General features: G+C 42.2%; 1 protein-coding gene across 2 annotated transcripts in view; it reads left to right on the forward strand.

Annotated features, from left to right (window-relative positions):
- The window catches only part of ANKH (ANKH inorganic pyrophosphate transport regulator), a 148,118-nt gene that overhangs the window by 91,105 nt on the left and 39,042 nt on the right, over nt 1–17,971 (forward strand). For both annotated transcript variants that reach the window (XM_007065026.4, XM_043540244.1), the window contains exons 6-9: nt 1,674–1,844; nt 2,556–2,690; nt 5,737–5,829; nt 12,465–12,560. In XM_007065026.4, the coding sequence (XP_007065088.3) occupies nt 1,674–1,844; nt 2,556–2,690; nt 5,737–5,829; nt 12,465–12,560 (495 nt within the window). The remainder of the gene's footprint in view (nt 1–1,673; nt 1,845–2,555; nt 2,691–5,736; nt 5,830–12,464; nt 12,561–17,971) is intronic.

The raw sequence follows: 17,971 nt of genomic DNA on the forward strand, positions 1-17,971 counted from the left end.
AAAATCTCTGCAATTAATATAAGTTAGAAGTAATTATAACAAGCTAACTTAATACCAAAGAAATCCACTTAATGGGTCTGACTCTCATCTCACTCTAGAGTGACCCTGAAAGTCAGTGGTATAAGATGGTGGTATGAAAACAGAATATAGCCTGCTAGGCCTCATTCTCCATGGTTTTGTGTCTTGTCTAGTCATTCAGACCTGAACAAAGAGATTATAACACCACCATCTTAATCTGGCAGTGTTTTAGATATACACACTTTGCACAAGGGCAAGTTGATTAAACAAGGTGTAAGGCTATTGAAAATGAAGTCCACAGTATCTCCTCTTTCCATAGCAGAATACGTATGGGACAAGAGCATTTCCAGAAGGGAAAATCTCTGACCACTGGACTTCCCTGCATCAGTTGACACTAGCAAAGTGAACATAAGCAGTAGTAACACCTGTTTAATAAGAATTTTGTTACCCATAGTCCTGAAGATGTGATTGATGGTTTTGGTCCTGAGCCCTTTAATTCTTTCCTCTCTTGAGCACTTTTTGGATGAGCAACTTTATTGAAAAAATTTCCTATGTAGCATCCTAAATCAATTTGTTTTGCAATCCTCCTATAAACAGCATTACCAGCTTTGTAAATACAGGTATTTATTTCTTTTTAAAGCAAGACATACATTAGGTGTAATCACTGTCTGCACACAATATAAAATCAATGAGAGAAGGATGTATTTAGTACTACAGAACTATGTATTTAGTAAACAAACCCAACACCATGTGTTCGTTCAGAACTCACTGTAGTCCCAGCCCCTGCTAATAGAGTCATTTTCAGTTCTTTCATTCACAGAACCCAACTTTAAGCAGGCTTCCCAATTTTCCCCATTGGAAATGTCTGGAATTTAACTTGGATGCTCAGGCTCTGTGATAAATGTGAAAGAGTTAAAGTTATTATCTTAAATGCTAAAATCCAGGAAGTGTAATGGGGTTGATTCTTACCATAATCGGCTGTATTCCTGGGATTTGGTATTCAGTATTAAAGTTTACCAGTTAGAATTATGCCAAGGCTGAGCCCTGGTAGTCCAAGAGAAAACCCAGCTATCTTGCTTGAAGCCAGTGCAAAGTTAGAATTGAAGTGGGATTCCCTTCTAACCACTGAGTTTTAAATACTGAAAAATCATATTTGACTTGCTTAAAGAGTCAAAGAAGTCAGTGTTGTTCTTTTTAATCTGACTTTCAAAAAAGAGACACTTAGAAATTGATATTGTAAGCATACCCACTATCAAGATGGGTCAACACCATGTGGAATTGGTTAGGCTGCTGGCCACCTGGAACTTACTACCAACACCAAGAGTAAATGCATGCAAACATACTCATCCTTATGGTTGCCTGTCCTGCACCTGACCCCGTTACCAGTACTTTGTCCACCTATAGCCTGGTGTCAAATCTTGAATGTGAATTCTCTGGGACAAGGACTGTCTTTGTTCTACTCGTTTGTACAGCACCTCCTGCAATGGGGAGCTAATCCCTGACTAGGGCCTCTGGGCACTTCCACAATGTAGTCTGCATCAGTGTGGCAGTGTCAGAGATCGATTGGTCTTGGGTACAACAGGAAATATTGGGCCCTTTATTTAAAATAGAAAACCCCTAACCTGTCTACTTTTTTTTCTTCTTTTCTCTTTTAGGTTGTTTTTGTAGCCATTCTGCTTCATAGTCACTTGGAATGCAAAGAGCCTCTCCTTATCCCAATCTTATCCTTGTACATGGGGGCACTGGTCCGATGTACCACCTTATGCCTGGGCTACTACAGGAATATACATGACATTATTCCTGACAGCAGTGGGCCTGAGATGGGGGTATGTCTTGATGCCTGGTAGGACTTACTGTACAATCAGGTTAGCTAGTATTGATGAGGATTGTAAGCTCTCTGTCCCTCAGGAAAAAAAGCACATAACACTTAGTTTCAAACGTACCCTTGTGCATACCAATTCAATGACCATGTACATGGCAGCTAACCGACAGTCTCCTGTGTGAGAGCGGTACAGCGTATCCTTATGTCAGTACCTCTGTGGCTGTGCTAAGCATATTCCCGCGAATGTTATATTAGTATATAGGATCATCAGCACAGCAAATGTATTTATATGCTACAAGGATGGCATTGGAAACTGACATTCTGAGAGATTCCTCCCTGTGCGAGGAAGCTGTGTGTCAGAACACCTCTTTTTTTTTTTTTCCCTTGAATGTCTTGCAGTAATTCACAAATCCCTCAGTGCAGATCAATGCCTTTATAACCGGTTGCCAGGACAAATTATGCGAATACCTTGTACATCAATTATTCAGATCAAGTAGGGCTGTTAAGAATGCACAGCTACCTTTAATTCTGTATTGCTAATGTGGGAGATTGCATTTTCATGTGGCATTCCTCTCTTAGGCTCTGGCTCTGGCGTGCTTTTGAATTTGGTGAGTCAGCTGATGGGTGGGAAAAGTGAGAAAAATCCTTTGGTTGTGCTTTTGGTTCTGTCCTGCCTGTTTGTTTCAAAAGGGACTTTGTTTCTCTTACGCTGCAGGGAGATGCTACAATTAGGAAGATGCTGAGTTTTTGGTGGCCTTTGGCATTAATTTTGGCAACTCAGCGAATCAGTAGACCCATTGTCAACCTTTTTGTCTCCCGGGACCTGGGCGGCAGCTCTGCAGCCACAGAGGTATGTGAATCCCTGGGAAGCTGGGTGCCATTTTGTACTGAAATGTTTTATGGTTGTACTGCATTCCACACACAAAAGAAGTCATCCTTGCTTACATTCGCTAAGGAAGCAGGGTGTTCATTCCCATCCATATAAAGTACCTCCTGGTGTGTTTTCTCCTCATCCGTAGGAACAGGGGAAAGTGGTCTCAAATGCAAATGCTAAGTGTTCATTTTTCCCAGGATGCTAAAAGCAAGCAGAAGACATTGGCCTAATTTCTGCCTCTGAACATGAAGCCTCTTGTCCTTTGGTCAGCCCTCTTGTCCCACTTACGTCCCACTCTAAACAATGTCTTATCAAATGCATCATGGGACCACAGATTCCATTCAAGTATCCTGGGGTTTCAAGATTTGCATAGTGATGGGCAATGAAAACCCCAGAGCCTGGTGAATGCAGGATAGTTGTCTGGGGTCTCATTCCCCATTGTGTTGCCTCTTGTGTATTTATTTACAACTATGCAAAGCGATGTGATGCATTACCATCAGGATTTGTTAACTTTTTTGCACGGTTGTAAGTGACTGTATGAGAGATAAGGCATGGAAGAATCAGGCCCCTGGCTGGGATGTGAGTGCTTGGGTTGTTTCACATACGCATACGTACATATCTGCCTCCCTCTTGGGCACTTTCTAAACTGGTTGAAGTAGGGTCCCAAAGGCCAGTTCTTGGGTCCATTGTCCCAAAGATGTGTCCTGCTTAACATCTTGAAGGTACCAGTCCTTTTGTCTGTTAAGTGCTCACTTTCTGAAATACTCATCAGAGGTGCAATTCAAGCAGTCCACAGAGGCACAGGTTTCTTGTAACTACAACACAAAATCCTGTGCTTACAGAAACTGTGCATCTTCATGTGGTCCTTCCCCCATTTAAATCCCTGGGATTTTTGCCATTGATTTCAATGGGAGGAGGATTAGGGTTTTTTGTGATTTTCTTTCCTTTTTTTCAATAAGGGGGAAAAAACCTAGGAAACTAAATGCAGACTCCTACCTTTCTGAAATGTGAAGGATTTACAGAAAGTCCTAATGTTAAGGTTTTCACAGACATAGTAACATGGCCCTGTTGGACATATATATTGGTGAGATAAATCCCATGACTGGAATATTGGTATAGAGGGGTATAGCTTGTTCAGGAAGGACGGGACGGGGGAGGGGGGTGGGAGGGAAAGGAATGAGGTATCGCTGTATACATCAAGAATATATACACGTTTTCTGAGATCCAGAAGGAGGTGAGAGGAAGACCAGTTGAAAGTTTCTGGGTGAAGATGAAAGGGGAAAAGAAACATGGATGATGTCATGGTAGGGGTCTACTATAGATGAAAATCAGGAAGGAGAGGTGGATGTAATAAGGACAAGAAACAGATTCTATGTTCCTTGTGCACCCAGTGGATGTTCCATGAAATCAAGTCATGCAGGATTAGCCCCATAAGCCTTTTCTGATTCCTCTTTTAGGAGACCAAAACACTGAGGATATGTCTACGCAGCAAAGAAAAACCTGCAGCTGGCCCATGTCAGCTGACTCAGGCTTGCGGGAGTCGGACTGCGGGGCTGTTTTCACTGCAGCCTAGGCTTCTGAGCTTGGACTGAAGCCTGAGCTCTGGGTCCCTCCCACCTCATAGAGTCCTACAGACTGGGCTCCAGCCTGAGCCCAGAAGTCTACACAGCAGTGAAACAGCCTCGCAGCCTGAACCCCATGAGCCCGAGTCAGCTGGCCCAGGCCATCTGCGGGTGTCTAATTGCTGTGAAGACAAACCCTGAGATAGCAATAGTACAGACCAAAGAAGTATTTCTCTTCCACTAATGATCCATCCCCAACGGAGTCTAAATTTAGTTGAATCATAACAAGACAAGAAAGGCCTGATCCTGCAGACCCCATACAGTCAAACTCTTGGAGTGTGAATAGTGAAGTTATCAAGTTCTCAGGTGATTCACAGCACTGACACATATTTTGGCTCTGAGGAAGAGGAAAGTTACAGGGACAGTTTGCTAGTTTCAAGTCAGCATTAGAAGGAACCTAAAGAGAATCTCCCTAAACTATCTTCCCATGTGAACCAAGATACATCAGTTGAGAAGGGTAGGACTGAAATGGACATGTTTACTGCCCCATCTTATCTGGGCCAGCAGTGGCCAGATCAGTGTTGGAAAATCTCACCAGCCTCCATAGCGGGGGGGAAAGGCAGTTTCAATGTTTGAAAATGTTTCCTTGATGTATAATTTGACTTTTTCCTCAGGAAAGAAGAAAACATAAACAGCAGCAGCACAAAGCAATCTTAAAATCGGTTGAGATGTTAGGTTTTTTTGTATCGCATTTATGTAAATGGTACTTGCAAAAGTACTAGAGGACTTAGTTTTCTTAGATTTCAGGTAATGAGCTGAAACAATGATCTAGGATTATTTTTGTCTGATCTCAATTGATTAGTACAGAAGTAGGCAGAGTTTTCTTCGTCTCTAGGGTCCCTCTAGCCCAAAACAGTCAATCTGGCATCCAAAGTGAGTCAGTCTGCAGGCTTTCAAATTACATTGCTATAGTCCTTTTTAATTAAATAATTTTATGTTTCCACTGTTTTACTTATGAATTTATTAAAACAAAATTGTATGAAAAAGTTAAGATCATGGAATACAATTAATAGAAAAAGCAGTGTACTCTAGTGCAGGGTATTTAAGCCTCACTAGATTGAATAATTAACACGGTAGAAGGAGTAAAGGGAAAAATCAACTGATTGACGAGCAAATAAACAGTTTAAAAATCTAAAATATAATCAGAGAGTACAATTGTGGTGGTAAAACCTCACAGTTAAGTCATATAGCTTCACCCATGTTGGATTTTCCCTGAGTCTGAAATGCATCATAGAATAACTGTTTCTATGATTGTTTTCCTGATGTAATGATTGCCCCTTTGGTTGCCTTTCTCTTGTTGCACTGAGGTCAATAGTAACTGAAAATGGATAAAAAAGTTAGTTTATTTATGCTGTCTGAAGATTTGAAGTGTAAGTATGTTCTCTTTTCTCCTGTTGTAGGCTGTGGCAATTCTGACAGCTACATACCCTGTGGGACACATGCCATACGGCTGGTTGACAGAAATTAGAGCCGTGTATCCTGCTTTTGACAAGGTGAGTATTTGTATTGTATGATGGTACTAAATACTTTGTAGTCCTGTTTCACATTCATGGTAATTCTAGACCCAATTTCCTTTGATATACACCACTATAAATTAAGGATAGTTAGCAGAAGGCAGAAGAGTTACACCAGTGTAAAAGGTGCGTAAGGGAAGAAGACTCATACACTAATCTCCATATTTTCCATTCCTCCTTAACTGCGTGTGTGTGTGTATATGTACGTATATAAAACACGTAAGAATGACCATACTGAGTCACACCAATGGTCTATCTAGCCCAGTATCATGTCTTCCAACAGCAGCCAGTGCCAGATGCTTCTAGCATTTGGAGGTTTAAGCACACCCAAATCATGGGATTGCATCCCTGACCGTCTTAATTTTTTTTAACCCAGTAATACTTTTGGCCTTTACAACATTGTGTGGCAATAACTTCCACAGGTTGACTGTGCGTTGTTTGATGTAAACCTGATGCCTATTAATTTCATTGGGTGTCCCCTGGTTCTTGTGTTATGTGAATGGATAAATAACACTTCCTTATTCACTTTCTTCATGCCATTCATGATTTTTAGACCTCTATCGTATCCCTCCTTTAGTCATCTCTTTTCTAAAATGAACAGCCCCAGTCTTTTTAATCTCTCCTCATATGGAAGCCGTTCCATCCCCCTAATCATTTTTGTTGCCCTTCTCTGCCCCTTTTCCAATTCTAATACATCTTTTTTGAGATGGAGTGACCAGAACTGCATTCAGTATTCAAGGTGTGGGAGGTCCCATGGATTTATATGGTGGCATTGTGATATTTTCTGTTTTATAATCTCTATCTCTTAATGGTTCCTAACATTGTTAGCTTTTTTGACTGCTGCTGCACATTGAGTGGATGTGTTCAGAGAACTATCCATGATGACTCCAGATCTTTCTTGAGTGGTAACAGCTAATTATAGCTAGGATTATTTTTTCCAATGTGTATTACTTTGCCCTTATCAACACTGAATTTCATCTGCCTTTTTTTTTTCATCCAGTCACCCAATTTTGTGAGACTCCTTTGTAACTCTTCACAATCATCTTTGAACTTAACTACCTTGAGTAATTTTGTTTCATCTGCAAATTTTGCCACCTCAAGAGTTCACCCCCTATTCCATGTGTGTGTATTTATATTAGAGAGAAAGAGTGAGCACGCACCGGGATGGCTCAGGCCATGTTGAATTAGTTGATTGATGTATTTTTGGTCCTCTATTTTTATTTTTTGTCTCTCTAATGTATTTTTTTAACGTTTTAGACGATCCTAAACTCTGAATTAGCATTAGTTTTGCCTTTTTGTAATTTCAAGTATTTGTCTTATCTCTAGTTTTAACTTTACCTCTCAATTTCCTGAGTTTGAGGTTCTGGGTGTTTTTTGTTTGTTTTTGAATATAGATAACTGCCGTATTTGTAACGTTTTTAAAAACTTCAGTGGTAGCTCCAGTTTAATTTAGCTATTTCCCTGATGAAGAACATCTTCATGAAATATCCAGCAGCTAAGGAACTCAAGTCTCATCTTCAAAGTTAGGCTGTTCTCTGGACACTACATTGTTTCTGCAGACTGGATTAGCTTAATTTGCTCATATTAAATGTCAAACAAAGGTTACTTCACAGGCTAAAACAAGCAGACATTCCATATATTATTTCTATACTATGAACTTAACCGATCAAGGTGAATGAGAATTTTCATGGGAGTTCAGCAAGTTACATAAGGACTCCAGGACTGCTCGTGGAATAGATTTGAGGAAACAGAACAAAAAGCCTCTTAGTATTTTAGTCTGAATTACATTTTGCTCTGACTTGGCACTAGTAACAGCCTACATACCGAAACGAACACTTAATTTACATGATGACAGGTAACAGCTATGATGATCAAAATCAGATACACAACCCCTCCATCCCCCAACTGCTTATACACTCCTGAATTCCTTTGGTCCCAATCCTGGGTGAATAAACACTTTTTTTGTGTGGAGGCATGTATGCACTTACACAGATGTAAGTAATCAAGCCCTATTTGGTTTCGTCCACCACACTTGCATCCAATTTTTAAAATAAGCAGTCAGTCACAATTGTTAACTTTGTTTATATGAGGACAAGACACTCATGCCAACTAAAGTTCAATATGTAGACTTATGCAGGGACATCCTGCTGAATATAGACTAGAATATGAAAATAGGGTAGCATCTTTGTTAGAGACACCTAACGGTACTCTGGATCAGCAACAACAAAATAAATAAACTGCAGACCAGAGTGGATTAGAACAAGGGTTGTGTAACTTGCTAACACTCAGTGCAGATATGGTGAAACTCATTGTTTCAGTATACTGCATGTGCAAGTTACAATAATGAGAAGATATGGAGTCTCCCCATACAAGGCCAAATCCTGGTGCCACTAAACTTGATAAGAGGCTTGCTATTGACTACAGTGGGACCAGGATTTGGGCAATAGTGAGCTTTCATTTTCTAAAAAAAACTTCACCATTCAATAATTTCATTAATGATTTGAACAGTCATAGGTGGAGTGGAAAATAGGCTTCTAAAATCTACAGAGGACACCAAGCTGGGAGGAGTTGTAAGTACTTTGGAGGACAGGATTAGAGTCCAAAAGGACCTTGACAAATTGGAGAATTGCTCTGAAATCAACAAGATGAAATTCAGGAAAAACCAATGCAAAGTATTACACTTAGGAAGGAAAAAATCAAATGCACAACTACAGAATGGGAAATAACTGCAAGAAAGAATCTGGGGTTTATAGTGGATCAAAACTGAATATGAGTCAATAATGCGATACAGTTGCAAAAAAGCCAAAAATACAATTCTTGGCTGTATTAACATGATTGTTGAATGTCGGGTAAGGGAGGTAATTCTTTCTTTGTACGCAGAACTGGTGAGGCCTCAGCTGGAGTACAGTGACCAGTTTTGAGCACCACAACTTTAAGAAAGATGTGGACAAATTGGTGAGAATCCAGAGGAGAGCAACAAAAATAATAAAAAGTTTAGAAAGCTCAACCTATGGGAAAGGTTAAAAAAAATTGGCATGTTTAGTTTTGAGAAGAAAAGACTGAGTGGGGCTTGAGAACAGTCTTAAAATATGTTAAGGGATGCTGTTGAGAGAAGAATGATCAGTTGTTCTCCATGTCCACCTAGGGTAGGACAAGAAGTAATGGGCTTAATCTGCAGCAAAGGAGATTTAGGTTACAAATTAGGAAAAACTTTCTAACTATAAGGGTAGTCAAGTTCTGGAATAGGTTACCAAGGGAGATTGTGGAATCCCCATCTCATAAAAACGGCCCTACTGGGTCAGACCAAAGGTCCATCTAGCCCAGTATCCTGTTTTCCAACAGTGGCCAATGCCAGGTGCCCCAGAGGGAATGAACAGAACAGGCAATCATTGAGTGATCCATTCCCTGTCGCCCATTCCCAGCTTCTGGCAAACAGAGGTTAGGGACACCATCCCTTCCCCTCCTGGCTAATAGCCATTGATGGATTTATCTTCCGTGAATTTAGCAAGGTCTTTTTTGAATCCTGTTATAGTCTTGGCCTTCACAACATCCTCTGGCAAAGAGTTCCACAGGTTGACTGGGTCACTGGAGGTTTTAAGAAGAGGTTAGACAAACACCTGTCGGAGATGGTCTAAATTCACTTGGTCCTGTCTCAGTATGGGGTGCTGGATTAGATTACCTCTCAAGATATCTTCCAGCCCTACATTTTTATGATTCTATAACATTACTTTTATTTGATAACACTGAGAGTCAACAGTTCAAGTAGAAGCTAGTATGATTTGTCACAGCCAGCAGGTGGTATCATGTGGGGAAGGAGTTAGGATAGGAATCAAACAGGTATGATCTAATTGCAAAGTAAATCTAGGGTTGAGATTATACTGTTGAAGAGCAAGGTGGCATGACACAGGCTGGGTATAGAGGAGCCATTATGAAAAAAAACAAAACAAAAAAAAAAACCTGTTCTCCGGCTGTGAATGCTTCAGCTATTGTTCTTGTTTGTTTTTTGGCTGTTATGTAACACGCACACACACAGAGTCTTCAGAGGGTCAAGAAAAATAATTGTTTTATTCCTGTTCATATTCATGCACCTGTTGGAAGCTATTGTTTCTTAAGATAAAGCTTTCTCCAGTGAATCCAACCAGAACCTCTTATCATTCAGAATCCTTCTAAAAGCTCACCTGTAATTTTCAGACCTTTCAAATGGGTTGCAGCTGCTCTGTGTGTGAAGTGGACTATGTCACAAGGAAAGTGACTGACTCCAGTCTTGCAAGGAAAGGGACACTATCCCTCCTGATGTCCCTCTTTGCAAGATTTCATGGAGTAGCTCTGGTTCAGCTTTTCTCCCTGGATCCCATTTATAAAAGAGACAACACTGAAATTGGAGATTAGATTCTGATCTATAGAAGAACTTGGTATTAGCTAAAATATAGGGCACCTAAGGTCTTGTCTACACAGAGCAGCAATATGCACTATGGGGTATGATTTCTAAAGTCCACTAAATTAAGCTGTGCATTAAATAGTCAGTGTACACACTGCTAGTGCCCATTAATGTTCTCTAGTGTACTTTAATGTAGTTCTGCCCTACTTGTAGAAGTGTAGACTTAAGAAAACCATGTTCAGAGATCCATCAGTGCTCAAAGAGGACAGCTTATACTGTACAAAGCAACTTCAGATTTTTTTTTTTTTTTTTTTTTACTGGCATCTTCCATACGCACAAATTCAGAGTCCTAGAATTTAATTCCAGAAGAGACCATCCAGTTCATCCAGCCTGACATCCGGTATAGCACAGGTGACCAGCACCTGCACAGTAACCCAACAACAAAAATTAGACCAAAGTATTACAGCCCTTAGGAGCCTAGACTATTTTGTGTCACAGGCAGAGAATAGAAGGAACCAAGGTGCACCAGTGCCTGAGGCCCTTGTAATGGCAGGGAAATTATTAAGTGAAAGATACACAGATAGTCCTGGCAAGTGACTGACACCTTCATGGTACAGAGGAAGGTAGGAAAACCGCAAGGGCACTGTCAGTCTGACCTGGGGGAAAATCCCTTCCTGGCCCGACATGTGGTGATCAGTTACATCCTGAGCATGTGAGCAAGAACCAGCAACCCAAGCACTTGTGAGAGAGAGAGAATGCTCGGTGCCACCTCAGAGTCCTGGCCCTCCCTGTCCAATTCCCATCTCCAGCTGTGGCCATCTCTGACGCGTCAGAGGAAGCATACATTGGGGGTGGGGAAGAAGGAATCCCTTCCTGATCCTTCCAGGTGGCCAGCTGAAATCCCAAAGCATGAGCTTTTAGGAACATGAGATATAAACTGGAAGTGAGCCCCAGCACTGCTGCACTCTGCCCCCTACCATCAAAAGCAAACCCATCGTACAGTTGCACTCATTTTCATTTGCCCAGCTCTTCCTCAGGAGTTATGGGGGCAAACAACTATTGGGAGGCTGTTCCAGAGCATTACCCTTCTGATGGTTCGAAGTGGTTTTGTACAAATTGCCAATTTGTATCTGGGCACCAAAGTTGAGCATCCCAATACAGAATGGGGTTCCGTAAGTTACGTAATCACTTGTGAAAGTTCTGAGTTTGAGTTTTGTACAAAAGCTCGTGAAATAGTCAGTGTGCTTTTAATCTGTCCCATATTCCTGTCTGACACTCCCCCGGATGGGTTTGCACAAGTTCCGACTTCTCAGATTAGGTTTAGCAAGCCGTCCATACCAGGTGACTGCCAGTTTGATATTCTTCTGCTTGAACTACATCAAGGCTGAGTAAATATCGCACTGCATCAGAGTTCTTATCACTTCTGGTGCCTACCCATGTATCTTAAACAGCCAAGTAGTCACGCCAATAGATGACTCTGCAGCCACTGTTCTAGGCCCTGCTTCTGGGTTTCTGTGCTCCCCTGTCATAGCTCATTTAGGTAGTTTATCATAAGGATGTGTTCCCAGTCAGTAGTATGAAATCTTTAGCTTCATTTGTTGGTGTTAGGTGCTTTGGGGAACGAATGGGAGTTGTTTTTTTAAGCACACCTGCCACTGCAATGTGAGTCCTTTTCAGGATGGACGCTCTAGCTGTCTAATTACGTACAGTTCATCAAACTTAATTAGCAACGCCAGGTGTTCCTAGATCTTTGTTTATATTAGTCACTCTCTGGCTAATTGGATCTGTATTGAGACAGGGGTGGTTGCACTGCTGTGTATATGCTGTGCCACTTTGTGTTGATGCAGGGGCTGGGGGCGAAGGGAAGATAACATTTTTCCTCTCTATGATCGCATCCTTACAAGCTTTAAGCAAAGAGAGCCAACACCACACCAGTATCCTTTAGAAAGAATCATTAAAACTTTTGAGTAGGCATTACTGCTTGGCAGACTGAGGCAATTAGTAAACTCTGTGAGAGACCAGTTGAACAATGATTGTCAGTTCACATGGAAAAATATTCTGTGGCTTGTGCAAGTGTCCTGTTTGGAAGCTAAATAAATTTAAAAAAAAAAAAAAAAAAAGTAAGAACTGTGCATACAGAGAGTGAGATTCCCCCTCTGACCCTGGTGCTGTCCGCTCCATAGCAGTCTGGAGCCATGTTAATGCTTGTTATCTCTTTCTCTCTCTCTCACCCTAGAATAACCCCAGCAATAAACTGGTGAACACCAGCAGCACAGTCACAGCAACGCATATCAAGAAGTTCACTTTTGTCTGCATGGCTCTGTCGTTAACGGTAAGGAGTCACTCATCAACTCTTTTTAGTTTCAATCTAAAGCAAAAAATTACTGCACACGTGTGAAGCTGCAAACACCAAATTCAGATTACCAGAATCTCATCAACATACTTTTGGCATTGTTCGCTTTGCCTATGAAGCTTATGGTAGTTTCATCTTCTAAAATAGCCTGTGTGGAAGTAACAGTGGGGCAGAGGGGTTCTGCTTCTTTTTGCTACTCTTCTCTTATTTGTTTTGAGTAAATCAAGTGGGTAACTTACATGCCTTATATATTGCAACAAAAAGGTTTTGTTTTATTTCTTCATGTTTTATTGACACAGCTATAGCACTCACCAATTTTTCTTTTAAAATAAGTCTGCAGAGATAGGGAAAGGACAAAGGTTCTGCATTTCTTCCAGAGAATAATCATTAGGTTCTCATTCACCCAAGCTGGAGTGTGAAACAACAGCTGATCCCCTGCACCCATAGTTTAGCTTGAATAAGACTAAGGACCAAATTCTGGAATCTCTGGTAGCCATATCGATGAGATGTGAGCTCACTGTGGCAAAGTAACTCAGTTTCCCTAATTAATATACTTAGTTACTCTATCTTAGATGTACAAAAAAAGATGAGCTCCCCTGGTTCAACATTTACTACTCAAACCCTCCATATTGGAAAAGATTTTTGTGGGGTATGAGGGCTCAGTGTTTTTCATTGTTGCACTTTTCCCTTATTGATCTGCATTTCCATTCAAGTTCTGCTTTAAGCTTTCTGTTACTTGTTGTCTTACTTAACAGTGGGAACTTTTTAAAAACGCAACAACTTGCAGTTTTTAATACAATATCACGGGATATTTTTTATCTGATTTGTGGATGCAAGTGATTTGTGCCCACAGGTAATCAAGTTGTTTCATTGTCAGAATCCTACTATTGAAGGCTGCTGGTTGTTGTGCACACTAAGAACTGTACAACTGCAGCTGCAAAACTACAAATAGAGACTGTTTCTCAAAATTTAGCTCTTAAGGTACATGGACAGTGAAAAAATAGTAATAAAAATGGCACCAGTCAGCTGTATCTCTATCTGCATATTCATGTGTGCTCCTATGACTTTGTGGTTTGTGAATGTAGCAGAATGCTGAATCACTGAAGATATGCTGATAGCACTCTTTGGAGTCAGCAGCTGTTGCCTGGATGACCCCTGTTTATTACAGCTCACTATTGAATTTTAAAGTGGAAAAATAATCACATGAGAGAGAGAGAGAGAGGATTTGAGTTTCAGGGTTTTGGTTTGTGTTACATCATGCCTTTCCACGGAGTAAATACTGATAGTAACATCACAGGCCTGTAACTTGACCCCCGCCCCTCCTCCTTCCCCCTCCCAAACCCAAGCTAACTCAACTAGAAATGTCTCGAAATCTTGTCTTGGGGTTGGGCTTTGGCAGCTGAGCCTGTTCCAGACAAAGCTTTGCTTGATGAGTCTCTTTAGCTTGTCTTCTGTAGAAGGGGAACTATTTTCTGAACCCACATCATCCCAGAAATGGCCAGCATACCAGTGCGTACAACATATCTTTTGTAAAACCATTCTTTCTGCACTTTTTCCTTCATCATATTTTGAGGACAATTCTCTTTCCTTATTTTGAAGAGGAAAATGGACTCCCAGCCAAGAGAGTAACACAGCCTTCGACACAGACTTCAGTATCAAAGCAAGTGGTGAAGAGGATGGTCATGGTAAATACAACTACTGTATTGGCATATGATGAAGGAAGTGTTTACACTAATGCTCAGCGTACTCTTGGGCTTGTGCAACCATGCATGGACACAATTGTTGCTAGCAGGTTTGAAATACAAGCACACTCTCCCTGATGGGCACAGAAAGCCATGTTGTGCAATGTGCACGCTAGCTCAACAGTGTTACAGAAAACCTACAGGATTTCTCAGAGAAAATCTTTGCCTACATGGAAAGGGATCTGCTACAGCTGTTTTTGGATGTTGCTGATGCTGGCTTGGCTTCAGCTGTGATGCAGGGAGTACCTAAAACTATACACACACTATTCTCAGGTTTTACTGGCACCTTAGGTACCCTTTCCGTTCTTTGGAGGAATCAGCTTCTTTTGGACTCTCCTTTCAAAATGTCTGGGGATTCCAATTTGCAGTTAATTAACAGTGGATGCTACAATTTGTTCTGACTAAGAGGTCTTGGGCCAGTTGCTGGTTACACTCCTTGTTGTCTTTTGCCGTCACCAGTTTCTAGGCTCCACCCTCTTGGCTGAAGCACACGTGACTTGACAGCATGGGAAATAGTGTTACATAGAGCCAAGTCTTCCCTAGAGCCAGTCATTCCAGCACACTAACCTTTACTAATGGTTATTGTCACAGCATTTCTGTGAAGTAGGTAAGGTATTCTTTGCTTCATTTCACAGATGGGAAAACTGTGACCGAGAAGTGAAATGACTGACTGAGTCAGTGGCCGAACTGGAATCAAAGCTCAGCAGTTTGTCTCCCAGATCTGTGCCCAGGCCACACTTCGGTCTCTCTCACAATTTAGGTGCAATGCTATTAATAGTCTCTAAGTTATTACTCCAAACAGCTTGTTAGTGATGACAAGCTTTTGGCTTTGTTTGATTGGCCTCAGGTTGGCTGCTTCTCGGATCTCTCGTGTTGTGTCCCCTTTATTGCTCAGGGCTTTCTCTGGATATTCTTGCTCTAACTTCTCCCAAGTCCAAGGTGACACACTGTCCTGCAGCAAAGGCCCAGCAGGGAGCTAGACCCTCCTGCAGCTCTCTCTCTGACTCAGTGGAGTCACTTCTCAGGAATCCTTTCCTCTTCCCAGATTGCAGCACTTGTGTTTCAGCACGCAAGGCTTCATGTAAACTGATTATTTTCTTAACCCTCTTAAGCATTTTTCAGCTTACAAAGGTTCTGGTAAATCCTGAGCTTCTCGCATTACCAGCACCACCCTGCACAGAGCTATTTTTAATCTTCTGATTAGGCTTTTCTTTTATAGCTTTCCAGACTATTTTTACATCCTTGAACCTATCTCCCTCTACTCAGTTGGCACCGTTTTTTCATAAGCTCATGTTAGGAAGCCCATTTGTCTAGAAGTACCCAGAGCAGTCCATTTCCATAGCTTTTCTTGACTGTTTTCATTTGTGCAGCATTGCCTAGGATCATTCACAAATAAACCCCACCAAAAAGTAGAACCATTAGTAGAGTGCATTTCCTAGTTAGTCCCTCTTGTCTGCCATACTATTTGCTGGGAAAGTCTGTCTATCCAGGGCTAAACTATAGAAAGCCAGCTTACAGGCCTGATTCAATTCAGGGGTTTGATCCTGCAAACATGTGCACATAGGACTTTAGTGGGACTTAATATGAAGAAAGTTATTTACATAGTTTTTAAGTATGTTTACATGTATAGGGTTGAACTCCAAATTTGCATCTGGTGCAGTCAATTCAAAGAGCTACAGTAGCTGTTCCTTTATCTGAGGAAGAGCTGTTTCCATCACCATTAGTAACTGCTCTGTTCTCCTGGACCAGCCCTACTGCAATATATTGAGTCTAATAGGATCACTGTCCTTGGGGGCTCAACATGTTAGCAGGTCTCCTTAGTGTCCAAACGTGGAGGAAGAGGGGATATACCGTATGTACTCGATCATAAGATGGTTCGTTTATAAGCTGACCCCCCCCCCCCAAGATGGATAAGTAAAAATGGAAAAATTTTATGACCCATTCATAAGCTGACCCTATCATTCAGGGGTCAGCAAACTTTGACTCCTGGGCCATCAGCATAAGCTGCTGGCGGGCTGAGATGGTTTGTTTACCTCGAGCGTCCGCAGGCACAGAGGTAACCTAAGTAAACAAAGTGTCCTGGCGCACCAGCTGCTTATCCTGACGGGCCGGGACAGCAACTGGTGGGGAAATTTTGGGGGGGGGGAGAAGCTGGGGGTCAGGGGAGTAACCCCTGTGACGACCCCCCACATGACCCCACCCCTAGCCCGGGACCCCCACACTACTCCATCCCATCCCTTCCCATCTTATCTGGGGAGGGCCAGGGGAGGATGTCTCTGGCCTGGCTGGAGCTGCTCCGGCAGGCTGGGCAGTGCAGCTACATCGTGCTCCGGGGGGCCACACCGGGCGGCGCGGCTGCAGCATGTTCCAGGGTGGCATGGCCACAGCGTGCTCCGGTGGGCGGGGCCGAGTGGTGCAGCTGCAGCCTGCCAGCCCTGGAGCTGCAGCTGCTTTGGAGGCTGGGGGAGAGCAGCATGGCCAGAAGCGGAGAGACTCTTGCCCCTTCTCTTCCCTTCTGGCTCTGCTGGCTGTGCTGCCTCTCCTTGCCCCCTCTGTTGGAGGGAGGGGCTGTGTCCCACCTCTCCCTCTCTCTACCAGTTCATAAGCCGAACCCCTTCTCTGATGCTTCCCTTTTTTACTAAAAAAAATTTGGCTTATGAACGAGTATGTACAGTAGTTCTTCCCAGGCTGGCTGAACACAGATCAGTCAAGAAGGGTATTTGACCATGCCACCTGAATGGGTTTTTCTCTGGTTGATTTGGAAAGGAACCCATCAGACAGGGAGATGGAGTGGTAATCCAGTAAGAAAGGAGGTTCCAAAGAGAATGCCCTGGGGGATCCCCCGCTCCAGTGATGGGGACCATGTGTCCAGTCACGGTGGTAGAGGGGAAATGGCAGGAGCCTTTCCCTGGATAGATCAGCATAGTAAGCCACTCCTCAGGTTATGTCAACACTGTTTGACTCCCTGAGGCAGAGCATCTTGCTGGAGATTTGCTGCATGGATTTGTTAAAGCTACTTGTGTAGTGAAACTGCAATTAATAATATTGTTTGGTGGAAGATGTCTGGGCATTTACATGTGTTTCACTAGAAGGTTTCCTTTGACAAGCAGTTTCATTTAAAGGCTGTGGAGAACAGAAATAGATAAGAAACAGCTGTTGGATTTACCATAAATAAGAGAGCTTTTCTGATTAACCAGATTAATGAGACCTCTGATTAATGAGCCAGCTGCAGCTCCCTCCCAACAGTCCTATTTTTAGAGCTTGTGTGTATGAGAGCCCATTGAAACTCAGATATTTAAATGTCACCGGGGGGAGGGAGGGAAACAATTAGCTGAAGGATTTTTTTAGTGCAGCTAAGCAATTGAGGGGCATTCTGATGTTAGATAACAAGTTTTAAATAATTCAAGCTCCATTTTGAGAATGTGTTTGTGTCCCGTTTTCCTTTTTTTGCTATTAGTCATAAGGCACTATGGGGACAAATGTTTTAAGCCGTTCTTGCACAGAGTATGGCTATTGTTCCTCACACAACTTTTGTTGATGGCATTGGGTAGTGCTTGGTCTGCAGCTCCCCTGTTTCAGTCCTAGGCCAGTTGTGAGGGGAGTGTAGGGCTAGACCATGATGCTCATTTTCCACTTATAACCTAAGCA

This window comes from Chelonia mydas, chromosome 2, assembly GCF_015237465.2.
Source record: "Chelonia mydas isolate rCheMyd1 chromosome 2, rCheMyd1.pri.v2, whole genome shotgun sequence".
In the NCBI taxonomy this organism is placed as follows: Eukaryota; Metazoa; Chordata; order Testudines; family Cheloniidae; genus Chelonia; species Chelonia mydas.